General features: G+C 33.5%; 1 protein-coding gene across 2 annotated transcripts; it reads left to right on the top strand.

The window, feature by feature from the left end:
- Positions 1-3327: 3327 nt before the first annotated feature.
- LOC123692552 (poly [ADP-ribose] polymerase-like) lies at positions 3328-18274 on the top strand. Of its 2 annotated transcripts, XM_045637310.1 has the most exons (20): positions 3329-3610; positions 4004-4142; positions 4276-4427; positions 4523-4704; positions 5046-5244; positions 6769-6871; positions 7005-7182; positions 7885-8104; positions 8527-8634; positions 8899-9010; positions 11916-12078; positions 12431-12587; positions 12670-12828; positions 13941-14077; positions 14187-14323; positions 14478-14641; positions 15568-15688; positions 16255-16414; positions 16710-16898; positions 18122-18274. In XM_045637310.1, the coding sequence occupies exons 1-20, from the start codon at positions 3506-3508 to the stop codon at positions 18192-18194; spliced, it is 2958 nt and encodes a 985-aa protein (XP_045493266.1). In that variant the 5' UTR covers positions 3329-3505; the 3' UTR covers positions 18195-18274. The 2 variants fall into 2 exon arrangements, with proteins under 2 accessions (XP_045493267.1, XP_045493266.1); XM_045637311.1 differs by lacking the exons at positions 15568-15688; positions 16710-16898; positions 18122-18274 and having other exon boundaries at positions 3328-3610; positions 16255-16396.
- The last annotated feature ends 300 nt before the right edge of the window (positions 18275-18574 follow it).

Here is an 18574-nt window from a genome sequence, read left to right on the forward strand (position 1 = left end):
TATATAATTATATAAAGAATTATTTTTGACAATAGGTTTTACATAAAAATTTTACTCATTACATAAATTCATTATTGAGTTTCATCCATGGTTTCATCTAGCAAAAGTTGAAAGAAACAGATATTATTATGTATTTAAAATCATTCATAATATAAGTATGTTTATAAACATTTCCCTACCCATCCCTAAACTCGCATATTACGTTTATTCGTATTATTAAAACTTCAAATAATTTTTAATTAATTTGTGTTTCAGTCGCTTGTTTCATCTTTCGGTGTCAAGTTGCTATCGTTTGCGGGAACTATGCGGGTTTTCCTTTGAAAACGCGGGCGAAGCCGCGGGCGGAAATCTAGTAAATAATATAAATAAGAAAACATAAATATTAAGGTCTTCATAGATATCGCTGCAGTGCTGATACATGTAAATATGGCCCTTATGCGTCGCAACGACAATAATTGATGACGTCACAGCGCAGTAGTTTACTATGCAAACATAGTTTTTCAGTTAATTATTGTAAAACTTATCAAAATTAAATAATTTTTTTTTGTAATTGATAGAGCAAATCGGGAGCAATTTTTTTGCAAAAAAAATTTTTATGAAAAGTGAATATTTTTCATTATATAGGGAAATCAAGTTTTCAGTATTTGGATTTTTTAAAAAATTAATTATAAATAAACTAATAATTATAGAAGTGGAGCAATTACAGATTCTGATGGAGCATTTAAGGAGCAATTTTTTGAGATATTAATAATTAAAAAAAAAAAACTTTCCGCGCTAACTTCCTTCCGGTCAATTATTATTTATAATAATTACTATCTTGTAACTATTATGATATTAGACTGTATAACCTGTATAAAAAATTGATAAATTTAATAATATTGTAGATAAATGATATGCTGTTATGAAAATAATACCTTCATTAAAATTTTTCTTTCCTCACAAACCTTAATAAGGTATTAATCACGTATTAATAATTTGATATAAAAAATAGTAGTCGGATTTGCCACGTATGGGAGTTTAAAATTTTTAACAACTACAAAAAAAGGCGATGTCGCGGCCGGAGCGCACTGCTTTGTCGAATCGAAAATAATAGGTAATTAATTGATAATAGAAGCCCAACAATAAGTGTTAAAACAGCCGTCTGCGCTATGTTCTAATGCTAGGCGTCCATTACAGGCGGATCGGGCCGGGCCGCATCGCAACGGGCCGTCTCTAATGGACGCGCTGTTTGCTCCTGCGTCCACCTGTACGGGGCGCGGCGGATCGCCTAGGCGGATTTTATCTAACAGACGCTCGCCGCTCACATCCGCCTGCCTGCGTCCACTAGACGGGTCGGGGCGGGCCGGGCCGCAGCGCACCGCCGGCAGAAATCCGCCTGCGAAGCGATATCCGCCAATGCGTTGCGGCCCGCCCCGGCCCGATCCGTCGCTAATGGACGATGTTTCATACAAAACATAGGCCGGCGTATTTTTGCGTTGCGATGCGGCCCGGCCCGATCCGCCTAGTGGACGCCAGCCATAAGAGTGAGGATAAGGAATAAAAATTTATTAAATTCTAGAACGAAACTCATTCTTGTTCTGTGTCAGAAACAGTAATGATTTATGGCAGCAAGCAAGTGGCAACACCGGTCACCGCCTGTCTTCAGTCAGACTTCAAAGTTCAAACATAGTAACCAAGAAGCTTATATCTTATACACTGGAGATTGCACTATGACCATTGACTTGTCACAAGAAAATATAACCTTGAATGACGTCAGTGTTGTTTTTTGTCTCTTTCTGTGGGTGACCACACTGGTTTGTATATTCAGGATTTTTCGAAATAGAAAAAACTAAAAATCATGGTCTATAAATAATAACGACATATATTTTTAACAGTATTAGTTATATTATAATATTACTGGTATTACTTTATAGGTACATACAATTTTAATTGGTATAGAATGATAGTTTTAAATAACTTTTGGCTACAAAGCCTGGATATGAACCGATTTATAGCATTAACATCCTTTGTAAATAGAGGAAAGTTGTGTTTTGCATCAGATGCTGTTTACCAAATTGTAAGTTCTTTTTAAACGCGTTGCTTCGACGGGTCAATTTCAAGCCAAAATCATCAAAGAAAAACTGTTTATAACAGCCTTGCACAAATTTCAGCTAACTTTACAAAGTTTATTTTTCAAAAGGTATTTTTTTCTGGGTCGTAATCCTCAGTAATTTTACCCTTGATGGGCACATATATTTCTTTTTATTTTACTTTTTGGAAAGCTGAAATACCTAAAACAAAAAAATATGAGGTAAGTTAAAAAAGTATAAATTTCAATGTAAAAACGAACAATCTTATAACTACATGTGAGTGCAATACCGATGTCGTGTGTTGTTTCATTACTAGTAACAATCTTGAAAATGGTGTTCTAAATTTCATCATAATATTGTTATTACAATAATATATTCTCTTCACTATCCATAAAAACTCGTCATCATGGTTACCTTTATTGTTAATTTTGTTTATTGAAAACTTGTTGAAAAATGATAAAATATTAGGAAAATAACAAATTTAATATCACTGCTTTCTAAAATGATGCAAAATTTTACAATTTTTGCCATTGAAATGATTCTAAACAGGTAAATGCAGGAGCATTGAGGAATATTGTAAATAACGTAAATATACACTTGCCTGTGAAATTCTAAGCCAGAATTTGGTGTCCAAACACTTCTGCAATTTTTCACAATGCAATACATTATTTATATTCGGAAAATATTTATTAAATACGCAACAATATTAACTTAAATTTTCGAAGCGACGCAATTTTTTTGACACTTATGCCATATTGTCAAAGTGAGAGTTGCTACAATTTTATTATGGTAACTACCCATAATTAGGGAGTATCGCTTTTTAATAATTGGTTCAGATACTTATTTTATTTAGCATAAATAATAATTGTCTCATCCAACAATGCTTCTGAATGACGTTGTTGGCAATTTATCAACAAACTCATGTACAAAAACTAACCTTTTGCACAGAATATTACAGCATACATAGTAGCCTTGGGAAAACTTCGTATTAACAGTGGCAATACCAAGTTAGGTGTGAAAGTGATAAAACACAACAATTTTCTTGTTACACGTCAAATGTTCATACCGAAATCTCCAGTGTTTAAGATATAAGCTTCTTGGTAGTAACCGTAGAGGGAGAATGAACTTCATTCAGTTAGAATGAACTTCATTCAGTTCATTCTCCCTCTACGGTAGTAACTAATACTTGTATACGTAGTATATTATTATTAGTCTGTGCTAATACATAATCTGTGGTTCAAACATGGGTGTCAAATTGTCAAGAAATGTTTTGGCAAAATTGGCGCTAAAGCTAATTTTGTAGTAGGTAGATAAAATAAAATTATAAAAATAATATAACGTTCTAATTTTTCTAATCGGATTATACTTGGTTCGAAAAAACCTATTCGCGTTTAAAAAGTATTGTGTACAGTTGTTTTTTATATAATACCTATCTAATGTTTAAATACCAAATTGACTACGCCAAGAGTAGTCGGTCAGAATGTAAATCGTGCAAAAAAAAGATTCTCAGCAATGAATTAAGGATTGCCTATGTCTTTAAGGTAATGTTAATCAAAAATAAATAACTGCTTACTGCAAGTATATTTGGGTGATCAAACAAAAACACGGGCGAAGTAGTACCGTCTATTTCATTACACCTCACGAATTTCAGCTTAATCTATCTTTATTATTGGTAAAGTAGAGGTGAAGACTGATTGATTTTTAATATTTCCTTTTTAATTGACCTATATTTTAAGTGACAGATTCGTCTAGTACATTCAATTTCATAAGTTATATACCTACTTCGTAAGTTAACTCGACACCCATTATCAAAATTTTAACATGTCTAAATGTCTTCATGTATTTACATCCTAATTATTCTTAATATGAACTTGAGAGTTAATGGTGTTATATATATTTTAAATGTAATGGCCAGAAAACTTTATCTGTTTCAGACAAAAGGGTTTTTTCAGCCACGTTGGAATCATGAAAGATGTTTTTTCAAAAACGGCAAACGCTTTGCACACTTTAGTGAATTTGAGAATTTTAACACTCTTCAGCCTCAAGATCAGATAAGAATTAAAGAGAACTTAGGTATTGTTTCTGTTTATTTTTTTACTAAGCTTAATCTCATTGATCCTGTAGTATATTGAATGCTTTTTATTGTAATTTGTTATATGCTATAAACATCTGTAATGCACATAATTAATATTTTGTAACTTTGCAGTTGATCCTAATGAGCAAAATAGTAATTGTGAAAATGATGAACGAAAAATTGTGCTCGATGATAGAGAGAAAGCTATTCTATCAGAGTTTTCTATAGAAAAAAGTAAAATATCTACTGCTTCTTGTAGGATATGCGGCTTAAGAATAATTAAGGTATTTACATAGTTTGTGTGATTTTATGCATGACTGTTTATGGATAACAACTTTCTATATTGAATTATTTATAAAGTACTGATTGTTACTTTTAGGATGACCTGAGGATTGCCAAAGTAGAATATTCAGTGAGGTATGGCGAAACACCTAAATTCCATCATTTGTCATGCTTTTCAAATATAAGAAGCGACTTCAAATTTTCTGTGGGAGGGGAATATATGCCAGGATTTGAATTGTTGTCTGAAGCAGATAAGGAAAATGTCAAAGATTACATAAGGTAAATATATTTCATTTTAAGTTTTAGGTAAAGTTGTAACAAACATTCTATTATGTTAGAAACGAACTGCGTCGCGCTGTTTCACCCGGCGAATGAAACCGCGGATAAAATCAATTATTTCGATAGTTTCATCCAAATCTGTCCAATAATTTTTTCGTAAATGAGTAACAAACATACATCCATCCTCACAAACTTTAGCATTGATAATATCTTCAAAGAACGCGATAGTCATTCTATCAAATAGCAGATTCAACCAGGTGACGGCGATATGTACATTATATTATTGGAAGTTGGTAGTCGAGTTTAACACATTTAATTTATTGGAAATTTTTCTTTCCTAGACCACATGTACAAAAACCAACCATGAAGCATAAGATTGTGCCCGAGCAGAACACTCTGCGGCGCGGCAACGACGAGGAAATAACACTGCAAAATGAAACCTTTCACAAACATAAGAGAGCTTTACGTGCATTATCTAAAAATGAATTGGAAAATTTATGTCAAAGGAATGATACGAAATTTTTGAAAGGAACTGAAGAGGTAATTTCTTTGTTATCATAAACTAGCTGCGCTTCGCGGTTTCACCCGCGTGGCTACGCTCCTGTTGATCTTAGCGTATTGATATATAGCCTATAGCCCTCCTCGATAAAGGAGCTATCTATCACCGAAAGAATTTTTCAAATCGGACCAGTAGTTCTCAGAAACTACTGGTCCGATTAGCATGTTCAAACAAACAAACAAACTCTTCAGATTTATAATATTAGTATAGATTAATAAGCAACTTGCCAAGCCCAGACTAATATTTTCTATGTTTAACATAAAGTCGTAATATTTATACAATACTAGGTTTCCGCGCGCGGCTTCGCCCGCGCAGTCCAAGAAAAACCCGCATATTTCCCGTTCCCGTTGGATTTCCGGGATTGTGTCATTTTCCCGGGATAAAAAATAGCATGTCCTTTCTCGGGTATCAAAATATCTCCATACCAAATTTCATGAAAATTGGTTCAGTAGTTTAGGCGCGATTGAGTAACAGACAGACAGACAGAGTTACTTTCGCATTTATAATATTAGTATGGATAATATCCAGACGTGTTGGTTATCTTTAGTCTGCCATTTGAACATTTATTGATTGAAATTATTTTTAACTGCTCCCATTTTGAATACCAAAGTTTAACAAATTTATTATCGTCATCTCTTAATTATTGGTTCTGACATTATTGTTGGTTTTGTGGAAATGTTAAGGTTATTTGAGTTATTGACGAAGCTGGGCCGGGGCAACCTTGTCAAGTAAATTGGAATATAATGTAAGAGGGTTAGAACTTAGAACATAAAATATTTACCTAAATGTTTGCATGACTAGCTAATGTCTGACTTTGTATTCTTTAAACATTTTCCATAAAACAAAGGAAGAACATTTATTTGTAATGTTTGTTTTCTTCTTGTGAAAGTTCTATCCAACTTCAGCCAGCAAAAGATGTATGAAGCTTACACACAAGCGTTAACATGAAGTTATGAAGTTAATACAAAGTATTAATTAATATTAAAACAGCTTGATCATGCATATAATTATACCTGCACCAAGTGACTAGGATTTTGCTGTTATGAGAGTTTATTTAGGTACTAAATTAGAACAAAAAGCTTGGTTATCTTGTTCTTTATTCCTGTGCACGTCATCAAAATATTCAACAACTAGCGGTCCGCCCCGGCTTCGCCCGTGGTACATATTTCGCAATAAAAGGTAGCCTATGTTCTTTCTCAGGGTCTAAAGATTGTCTGTGCCAAATTTCATCAAAATCGGTCCAGTAGTTTATGCGTGAAAACCAAACATATATACATAATTAAAAACCTTTCCTCTTTATAATATTAGTATAGAAGTATAGATATTGTTTTGCGACATAAACATAAATATAATATTATTTTAAAATTAGTATTATAAAACCTATTATTTTGGAGACTTTGGATAAGATTGCGTCAATATGTGGATAAGATGTTAGCTTTTTGTCAATACTAACATTCGTATTCGTATATTAGAATATATTTATTTATTTTGGTTTCGTTTTCTAGCTATTAAACTTGCTGGCGGATTGTATGACGTTCGGCGTATTACATAGGTGTCCGGAATGCCTGGGACAGTTACAGCTTAAAACTTCGAATTACGAATGTACAGGTGAGATTTATTATTTTTTATTTTATTACTTTTGTTGTTTGAAACAACTAAAAAAATTCACAAATGTAAATATTTATTTATCAGTGAAAATTGTTACCTGAGTAATAAAATATGATATAAATAAAATTTACAGGTCATCGCGATGAATGGGGCTCGTGTAAATATCAAACTAGGAAACCTCGCAGGAAATTGATGGAAATTCCGCTGGAATTGCTAAAGTATGCAGGCTTTGGGGATTATGTGCCAACCTTAGGAGAAAGAATATTCAACGATGAACGACTGATAGAAATACCTCCACAGCAGCCAAAGAAGTTAGTTTAATAGATACAGATCTATATTTTCGTTACTTTTCAAAACTCATTAAGGTATTGAATCATAGACTATACACTTATTGTCGATTGTCTATGAAATGTGACGTCACTTTGAATCGCATTCCTAGTGGTTGTGACCAATGCACAATTGTTAAGACGGTTATTCAATGTTCAACCCATCTACCATCATTTCGCTTACAGTCTTTGTGACTATTGCGATTTGTTATCAACTGACTACCTACATCAATTATTCAGTTTTGTAGGCAATGCTTATTACGTTTAAATTAATATTCAAACTTTTTTTATTTTCTAACAATTGTTTTTTGGATTATTTTATCTTTTTTTTTCTCTTGTGCTATGCCATAAACTTCTGACATTCCCTTCCCTACCAGGAGGCCCGGCAGAGATTGCTGTGTAGCGTGCCTTTTGTGTATTTTTTAAAGTGTTTATTTACTTTGTATAAGAGCTGCTTTCCATAAAGAAATATAAATAAATATTTAAAAAAAGACGTGTGGCACTCGGGGACTGCCGCGTTAAAGCTATTGCATAGCATGCCTTCAAGCCACACCTCCGTGCCCGTCGGAGAGGGGAGCGTGAGGTTTTTCGTTACGCAATTTCTGGATTCGGTCCCCGCGCTCAAGGCCCGCGATAGAAGCTATGCAATAGCTTAAAACACTAATGTACCATCAAAACAAATTCCAGGCCAAGAACTATACTCGTGCACGCGCCACTAAAGAACGTGCAGTTCTACATACACGGTCTGAAAGCGGAGCAGAAGGAGGCGATCAAGCGTCGCATACTACGGCTCGGTGGGCTCGTCACCAGCCAGCTGGTGCAAACCGTAGCTGCGGTTGTTTCCACACCGGATGCGCTGAAGAAGGGCTCAAGTGTGGTGGAGAAGATCGAGATTGGCGGCATTCATGTGAGATTCTTGTATATTTACGTCTAGCTGTGCGTTGTAGTCAAACTAGTTGAATGTTTTTTGAAGAAAACGTGTTTGAAAAATAAAGATAATAAGTGCGAGAAACAGATATTCGCGTTTTTAATATTAGTATGGAATACTACAATTATACTACAAACTATAATATACACTAAGGGCGCTTTCAATATATGCGTTTCGTGTCGGACGGCTGCGGTGCCGAAGAGGTGCGTTAACGCTTAAACGCTCGGTGCGGCAACCATGCTAACGCACCGCAGCCGTAAACATAATAAGTTCAGTGAAATAACCGATATTAATGAAAGATTATAAACTATTTTTTTAAATATGTAACAAGTTGCTTTGTACCAAATAAAATAAATTTTAGATATAATAATATATATGTTCATATTTTTTTTAATTCCCAGGTAATTGAAGAAAAGTATCTGGATGAAATTGAATCTACTCCTAATATGGAACTAATTGGTGCGCTGTCTCTCATTGAGAAACATAATATCGCGGATTGGGCTTTTGATGTAAGTTTTTTTTTTTTTTTAATAAAGCTTGACAACAAGTTTGTGATTTATCAATTTATATAAAAGAAATCATTTTAAAAAGTTTAAAGAAGAGCTATTTTCCTTCCGGAAATCCTGCTTATATTGGTTATGCATTTTGAATGTATGTAACGTGTTAGTACTATAGTACGCATTTTTGAAAACGCTGTTATATTAACAAACAAATTTTATGGATTGTCATATTTTAGTGGCCTGTATTTTGAACTTTTTATTGATGTTCTTAAGGTTCTATCTCGGGTACCGCAAGACGTCATAGAAGGAAAGCAAGTAAAGGTGTCAGGAAATATGTATGCAGCTAAAACGGTCGATACTGATATTGCAACCACCAAAGTTAAGGGTGAGTTTACGTATTTAATAATAATGACTCATCATTTAACTTATTATTCGAAGAAAAAATTAACAGATGACGAATTTAGTTTAAGGGCCGATTTTTCAATCCTTGGTTAAAATTTATCAAATAAAGTATTACACGAACATTTTAAAATGTCACCTGTAAACTGTCATATACGGACAATTAGAATACATTTTTGAAATGGTAGTTTAATATGTTATTCGATGAATAAGTTTTACCCAAGGATTGAAAAATCAGCCCTTAATAATAAAAAAAGACAATAAAGAATAAACAAATAACAGAATGGTCCTGGGTTCGATTCCCGCTGCGGAACAACTTTATACTTAATTCATAATGTAGAAAGAAATGCTTTAAAAGTATTATTTATTTGCCTGGTTGCAGAAGTTAGATAGACTGGTAACATGAAATATAAAATTACATACACAAGAAAGAACTACGAACATGTTTCTTTTTATTTTATAAATTTTGTTTGGTTCTGCTCACGGCTCCATATTGTTTTCTTTTTAATCCTATCTACAACTTCAAGGGTGGGGAGCGAGGGACAATTGATTTTAATGTTTTGTCATCTTGAAACCTATATTTTTAAGACCTATCCAAAGATGCCTGTATTATCGTTTGACTTCTTTAGTTCCGTCGCTGCATGTATTAAGTTTCTCAATTTATTTGTTTGACTATTTCTATATTATTATTTTAACATCAATTTACACAAAAACATTCAACTCGTTCATTTTCTTCGGAAAATGCACATTTGATTACGTATATAAGTTAATACATAGATAATTATTGTACATAGCATAGGTACTAGTATAAAATGTTATAAATTTATCTGGGAAAAAATCTACTTGGAAACTGCGTTTAAAATCATTCCACTAGCTATTTATTTAAATCAAGTATGTATACCATAGAAGCTAGTTATAAGTTGAATATCTTATAAGGTAGCACTTTTATTTTTGTTTCGATCTCTATTATTATGTTTCTGATTAGATTTAAAACAATTAACGGCTCCTAAAACATTAATAATATTGTTTTAGGTGACACCGCTAACAACAAAAGAAAATCTTTTAAAGATTCTTTTAATAAATACCTTGATGATAGTACTAAAACTGATACTGGTCAAGCGGCTAAAACTGTCGAGATGCTGCCCTGGGGACAGGACGCGTCGTTCTTGCAGCCTTATCTAACGTTGGTTTCGCCCGATTCAAACGTTCAGAGTTTCAATGAAAGCGAGGATTCCATATACGAAGAAGCCGGCCTACAGTCGCAATGTCCTCAGGGTTCAGCTCAACTCTCTTGCGAATCGCCGGCCACGTTGGCCCAATATCCACAAACCACGACACAGCACACTCACGTGAGAGTTAACGAGCCCGCCGTGCCATCCCTCCATACCGACCATAATTCTTGTAAAAGAACGTTCGATCTGAATGAATCGCAAATCGACAAACTAATTAGGTTATTAAATAATAGGAAAGACGATTTGGACCACGATGAGACAGATCTTATATTTTTGGGATATTCTAGAACATTAAAACAAATGTCGAAACGACGTCAAGCCACTGTCAAATTTTGTATAGCGAAGATAATAATGGAAGCCGAACTCGAGAACGCCGAGGAGACCAATGCTCCTGGAATGATGCCGACGCAGAATAACAAGAATAATACGTCCGAAGGTTATGTGGTTACATCGACGCCGCAATACAACCAGGGATCGACGGCCCAGAGCAATTTTTCTTTAGAAGACACTACTATGCCAAGATACACGTTTACTAATACGCTCAGTGACGACCCTAACACAGATCTTTCGAATAATGAAAGTATATCGTCCGTAAATTTTGTGGTGGAATGTCTCGAGACTTTAAATTCTGAAACAAATTACTTGGAATGATAAATAATTAAGAATATTAGGTAAAACCTGAACTGTTCGCTTGATCTACTCTTAAAATGTACCCTTACGTGTTACATTTTTCCTGTGCTGCTTCCTAGTAGATATAAAAAGTTTATTACTTTAACAAAATTAGGGTAAAATAGTGATCAAAATCGATGAAATAATTTCTCTAAGAAATTACTGAATCTTCTTATGCTTTCATGTATTCAATTGATGTAAGTTAATAAAATTAAAAAGGGTAGACATTTTATTCATAGATTCATGTAAATGATATATTCAATTGGAGTTCATTAAATTATTATAAATAATAGGATTCCATTAAAAAATAATTATAATTACAAGCCCATACGTACTGTGTTCATGTCACTGACATAATTGATATAATTAGCATTAAAATAGAACCAGTGCACATTAAATTATCTACGAATATATAAAAATAGAACATTCTGTATTGAATTAAGATAGAATATAAGGATATACCTATTATGCCTATGATACAAATAAATTAATATAAAAAGACTTAAGTAAATGTATGTGATTCAAGGGAATAAAGACTTCTAAGACCCTTTGCATTTTATTGAACACAACATGAAACATTATTTGAATTCAGTTTTAATAAAATTTATTAAAATTTAATTAAAGCTGAATTGATACTTATTTAAAAATAAAGTCATAAAAGATTACGTCGATATTTAATTCGTTACGTTATAAACATACAACTTTAACGTTAATACTTGGGCGATGGTCTAAAAGAGGTTTGAAGTCTTAAAATAAAATGTATAAACATGAGGTATCGTTGGACAGTTCTTATTTTAAACCTGAGGTTTCATATGACATTGAAATGACCGGGACGAAAATCATAGGAGTGATGTGAGCTAGTGCCACTTATAGTAAGTCTGTAAGAGATGTTACGTAAAAAAATGAGTGTGTAAGTGAAAAATTTTAATTCTATATGTGTTTAATAGTTATAGTATATATTCCATCTTTCTTTATACTATTTATTTATAGATGGGGTGCCAGTTTTGTGCATCCAGGGACTGGAACAAGTGGCGCATGTGTACAGAGATGACGAACCATTCACCGCGACCCTTAACCGAACAGACCTGAACTCTAAGTTTTGTGCCAACCTCAGTTGTACCATACAGTTGCTAGAAGCTGATTATTCTAAACGGTAAATAATATGCTATATAAACAAAAAAAGCTTCTAAATATCTGATAATATCAACTGTTTGTTAATCATACGTTCATATTTACAAAATTTCCATTTATTTATTATAATCTTATTTATAATTTATAAATTACTAGCTGTGCTCCGTGTTTTCACACGCATTACTCCGCTCCTGTTGGTCTTACCGTGATGATATATAGCCTATAGCCTTCCTCGATAAATGGGCTATCTAACACGGAAAGAATTTTTCAAATCGGACTAATAGTTCCTGAGATTAGCGCGTTCAAACAAACAAACAAACAAACTCTTTAGCTTTATGATATTAGTATAGATTGTGGAAATACCCTTCCAACAGGTACTGGGTTGTTAAGAGGACGGGTGAAACTGGTTCCAAACCTTTCTTAACTGTGAAAGAGTTTGAGGATGACTTAAGCGGAGCTAAGGAATTATTTGAAAAGGAATTTTTTAAGAAGACAGGGAACACGTGGTGTTCAAGGCATCAATTTCAGAAGGTTATCAAATATAGTTATCTATTGTTGATTATGCAGCACATGTGCTAGTTAATATATTTTTAACATTTTTCTTTTTTCTTAGAAACATGGTAAATACGATTTGGTGCAATTGGCTAATCTGAACAAAACAATTCCTGTACTACTCATGGATAGCCAAAGCTCTCTACCGGTTACATTACAGAAACTGATGATTTTGCTCTTCGATATCAACATCATTAATAAAACAATAGCAGATATTGATGTAAGTATAAAGAGTTAATATATCTACAATACTAACGGATCCTTTAATTACTAACCTACCTTACAGGTATAAGTTTCAAGAATACGAAGGCTGACGTTATTATGATTTATCCATAACTAGCTTACCGCCCGCGGCTTCGCCCGCTTTGTCTAAAACCTAATAAATCTATATAATATATAAAACTCAAAGGTGACTGATATAGTGATCTATCAACGCATAGCCAAAATCACTGGACGGATTGGGCTGAAATTTGGCATGCAGATAGATGTTAGGACGGAGGCGTCCCCTAAGAAAGGATTTTGATCAATTCTACCCCCAAGGGGATAAAATAGGGGATGAAAATTTGTATCATGTTTATTTATCTTTTTCACGCAGGCGAAGCTGCGGGTAACAGCTAGTTATATACTAAAACCTTCCTCTGGAATCACTCTATCTATTTAAAAAAAAACGCATCAAAATCCCGTGCGTTGTTTTAAAGATTTAAGCATACAAAGGGACATACGGACAGAGAAAGCGACTTTGTTTTATACATGTAGTGAAGCATACATAATGTTTTATGCTAAGTTGGTGACTCGATCGAGATTGAGCACTATTGCCGATATTTTCATGTAAATTAAAATTCACAACAATATGAGATGTTAATTTATGCTCGTTATTTTCCTAGTTATTGCTGATAATTAATCATTAAAATTTCTGCAGGTGCAGTGAAGACAATAAACCTTTTTTTCAAAATTTGCGGAAATACAATAAGTAATACGAACACTCTTGTAAGCATTCTAGTAGTTAGATAAACATAGTGTGGGATTTTTATGGTGTTTAATATTTACACATTGAGTATAACAAATATGTGTATTGTGTATATATAACCCTGTAGATTTTTTTATATATTTCGCTTGTATACTTTATGCCCCGATCAATAATCCTATTGTAAATACCCAAAACACATAGTTAAGGGTGCCTTTATCCCAAAGTATTATGTGCATTCCTACTCCTAGTGGAACTTATAGTGACCAATTAGGTAGTATAGATAGGGTGTTGGGTTTTTGTAGTTAAATATATGTAAGTGCTTCATTTTTGAAATGTTTTATAATTTTTGAGTTCTATTTATTCAGGTGGATTCGAGCAAAATGCCTTTAGGTGTCCTTGATGATGAACAGATTAGAGCGGGATATGAGACCTTATTGCATTTATTTCTTCTAGTCCAAAAGGGAAAAGTCAGCTATAATAGGATTAAAGATCTCTCTAATAAGTAAGTTCTATTTTTTTTTCTTTTGCGCCTGTGTATTGAATCTACTAAAAATTCACTGATATTCTGCTCACTCCATCTAGCCTGAAATAAATATAATTTTTGATTGCAGATTCTATACGAAGATACCACATAAGGGAACAGAAAAAGATTTAGTGGTTCTGAATAGCATGGAGTTAATTAGTTCCAAATTTGAGATGCTATTCAACTTGCAGAACACTCACTTATCGTATAGATTATTAGAAGAAGGTAATCCATGTTTTATAAGTTGTGTGAAGTAATGTTTTATAAGAATTTTTTGCTTAAGTATATAAGTGGAGACAATTCTTGTAATGGTCTCCAATCTTGTCACACTTCAAAGATCTTTTTTTCATAGGTCTATTTTTTATTTATACTTTTTTAGAAATGGACGCGTCTGTCAATAGAATGGAAACATACTACCATAGACTGAACACAGAAATCGTTACGTTGGACAAAGATTCTAAAGAATTCAATATGATATTGGAATACTTTACGAACACTCAATCAGAGAGACACTTGAATAACTTTAAGATGCACATTGAAGAGGTGAGTCTAAAAATTTTAGCTTTCTTTAGTAATATGTGACTATTAATATAATTATAATAATATTTTCGATGTCATAAAGGCCTACGAAACAAACAAAAAAAAACATATCACGCAATCCAAAAACAAATTAATGTCATTTGGTAACCGTCGTATGTATTACGTTTTTGAACTTGTCTTGTTGGCCTTACAGATCCACTTAGAATCACGCTTGAATTGTTGTTACACTTATAAGAGTCACATGTACCTTATATTGGAAGAACCCAGCCTTTACAACTATTTAATGTGACGTCGCACTATAATATATTCATTATTCATTAATATTGTTTGTGTACATTTTGGAATCATTTAACATTTATTGCATACTAGCTTTCCACCCGCGGCATCGCCCGCGCAGTCAAAGAAAAACCCGCATAGTTCCCGTTCCCGTGGGATTTCCGGGCTAAAACCTATCCTATGTCCTTTCTCGGGTATCAAAATATGTATCTCTATACCAAATTTCATGCAAATTGGTTCAGTAGTTAAGGCGTGATTGAGTAACAAACAGACAGACAGCGTTACTTTCGCATCTATTCATATAATAAATCTGTAGAAGGGTCAATTCTGTACATTGAAAATATTGAAAAAATAAATAGCAGGGGGTGTTACTGGATCGATACCAAGCCCAAATATGTGATTAAAAAAATTTTTGTCTGTCTGTCTGTCTGTCTGTATGTGAAGGCATCACGTGAAAACTAACGGTTCGATTTCGATGAAACTTGGTATAATTATACCTTATAATCCTGGGCATAAAATAGGATACTTTTTATCCCGGAAAAATGCGTAGAAAAAAAAATCTTAATTTTTCTTAATTGTTCCGCGCGGACGGAGTCGCGGGCGGAAGCTAGTTTATAATATTAGTATGGATTAATCCAGTTCTGGTTATTCAGATATTTCTAGTGGAACGGCAAGGTGAGAAGCAGCGCTATGAGCCTTACAAATCATTGCACAATAGGAAACTGTTATGGCACGGGTCACGGCTCTCTAACATTGCTGCTATACTTCATAAAGGTTATTTTAATGTTGACGCTTTTTATATCTAACATATTTTTGAAGTGAAACTTCTTTATCGAGGTTGGAAAAAAATTTAGTGTAACATTTTTTCGTTACACGTGACATTTTTCCGTTACGCCCATCTTTTTCTTATCCCTACCACGCGTGATTCGACGTATTTCTGTAAAGTTGAAGTACATAAATTATTATTTGAAAAATAAGGTCATAAAGAAGTTTCACTTCTTACATGTGTACACTAGTACACGCACACATTTTTTTATATATATCATTGATGATGATGATGATGATGATAGTCGGTTTTATTCACACTGTGGAATACAAAATTTTGAAAATACTTGAATGCAGATTCTTTCTTTTATTTTTTTTTGAGTACCAATTAATATCTATAGCATTAAGACTTCAGAGTGCTATCCCTCGATGGTATTACAAAAATCCATCATGTATCAAGAACCTAATCTAGAATCTCTCGAAATCAATAATAGTCAACGTTCACCCCTTTTCAGTAGTCTATGGTATCAGACTGCATTATAAATATTGTTTTTAAATACGTAAAACTTGCAAAGGTCTCCGCATAGCACCACCAGGGGTGCCAGCAACGGGCTACATGTTCGGCAAAGGGATATACTTCGCGGACGTAGCGACGAAGTCCGCACAATACGTACACGCTACTGCGGACCATCCCAGTGGGGTGCTTCTGTTGTGCGAAGTGGCGCTTGGTAATATGTAAGTTATACACATGTGCTTGAAAATATCCTCAACTTAAGACTTTAAGACAAGAACTGTACTTAAATTTCTTTTAGTTACTAAATATTATATCAATCGTAGAAATCTTGCTTGGTTATGATTTAAAGTTTATTTTACAAATTATATATTTTATAATTATAATATATTAGTACATACTTCTTAATTGTTAATCTGATAAGTCGAACTGCGATAAAATTTCATCTAGTCCATAATAACATTCAGTAACATTCAAATGAATACTAATTAAAATTTTTCTATATCCTTTTTCCAACAGGAAGAAATGCCACACCAAAGAATATGTTACAAAATTGCCAGATGACACCCAGTCAGTTTGGGGAGTCGGTTGTATTCAACCAGACCCCTCGCGCGCCATCACTTTACAAGATGGCACCATTGTGCCTCTTGGCAATATTGTAACGAACGACGATGTTCTCTCTGCGCAAGGTGAACTTATACACAATGAGTATCCTTTTTGTGAAAATGTTTTAGAGTAAAAGCTTGTCTTCACAGTACAGTATAATTTTAAAAGCCATAAATACTTAAAAAGTAACATTATTTAATGTCTCCCGTTACCTTATTTTAGATTCTGAAATATAATAAACAGTTCATTTTATCTACAAGTAAGTTGATCTAAGTAAATTTGAAGGAAAATAGCTTGCCTAAACCAGTAGGAAAGCTCATTTCGTGCGATTCAAGTAATTTGCCTTGTTAAATTGGATGTCTGAATATCATTGTTAGCCTTAGATCATTAAGTAATGGATAACACTCACAGGCGCTTCCCCTTTCGCCGAGGTATAAGATTATTCGAATCGAAAAATCTTATGCTTTCATAAAAACTACTTGCGTAATCGATTACAAACACTGCGTATTCGTAAAACATCGAAAGGACGTCTGCGAGTGCTCCGCTAAAAATGCCGTTTTGTGCTGTCAAGTCTTGCAGAAACAAGTCAAACACATCAAATATTTAAAAAGATGGAATAACCTTTCATTTGTGAGTATTTTTTTGTTTTTTTTTTTTACGTAAATATCATATTTAAATGCAATTTCTAATAATCGTCGATGTATCGTTTAGCGATATGATCAAGACAAATAATCGAGTCATGTTTACTCGATCATTGATGCGGCCCCACGAGACTATCATGGAAAGAAAATATACAAATTTAATCTTTATGAACTAAGAGATAAAGTTGAATTTAAAACGCGATACTGAACCGCATCCCTTACGAGACTATCTTGTAAAGAAATACAAATTTAATCTTTATGAACTTAGTGATAGAGTTGAATTTAAAAACTCGTCGCTTAAAAGATCGTAAATTTTTACGACTTTCGTGACACAAATTATTTTTGTGGATGTGTGATTGTGTTTCATAGTGTGAGTAACCCTCCCCGGACCAAAATCAGCAGAAAGTTTAGTTAGAACATTTGCCAGCGTACTCCATCCATTACTTATTGATCTAAGACCTAAGTTGTTAGCTGAACAAGGCCGTTTAATAAATGGGCTAGGCTCTTAATTAAACATCTAATTAAGGCTGTGACATAATTATTACATATATCTCTGAATTAATGGACAACTGGAATCCTATATATTACGATCGTCTCCATTTTGTTGGCGTTACCAAAATAAAAATTTTTTTGGACGTTCACCAATTCATGTTTATTTACTTATTTTCTTAACAAATAAACCAGATTTATTGTCTACAATGAAGCTCAAGTCACAATCAAATATTTGCTACAGATAACTTTTGATGTATGTACGTGAAAAAAATATTATTTACAACATTCTGTAGGTACTTACTCTTGTAATCCATTTTTTTATTTATAATAAAATTAATAAAAATGGCTCTTGTTTTTTTTTACCTTACGTCTGTTCTATACAAGGTTCCATACATGAAAGGCTAGATTGTCAAGTGAACATAAGAAGGTAGCGCGCACGAGCAACTTTGTCTCCGCAACTATTTTGTCTCTCTCACCCATGGGCTAGTATGAAAGTGCGCGCACGTAGCGACGCAACTCCGCATACAATAATTGACGGGAGAAACAAAATAGTTGCGGAGACAAAGTTGCTCGTGCGTGCTAGCTCTATACCTAAATCGTTTGAAATAATTAGACTCAGTATTAAGAATCATATTTTTAGACTTA

The sequence above is a fragment of the Colias croceus genome, chromosome 6, assembly GCF_905220415.1.
Source record: "Colias croceus chromosome 6, ilColCroc2.1".
Lineage (NCBI taxonomy): Eukaryota > Metazoa > Arthropoda > Insecta > Lepidoptera > Pieridae > Colias > Colias croceus.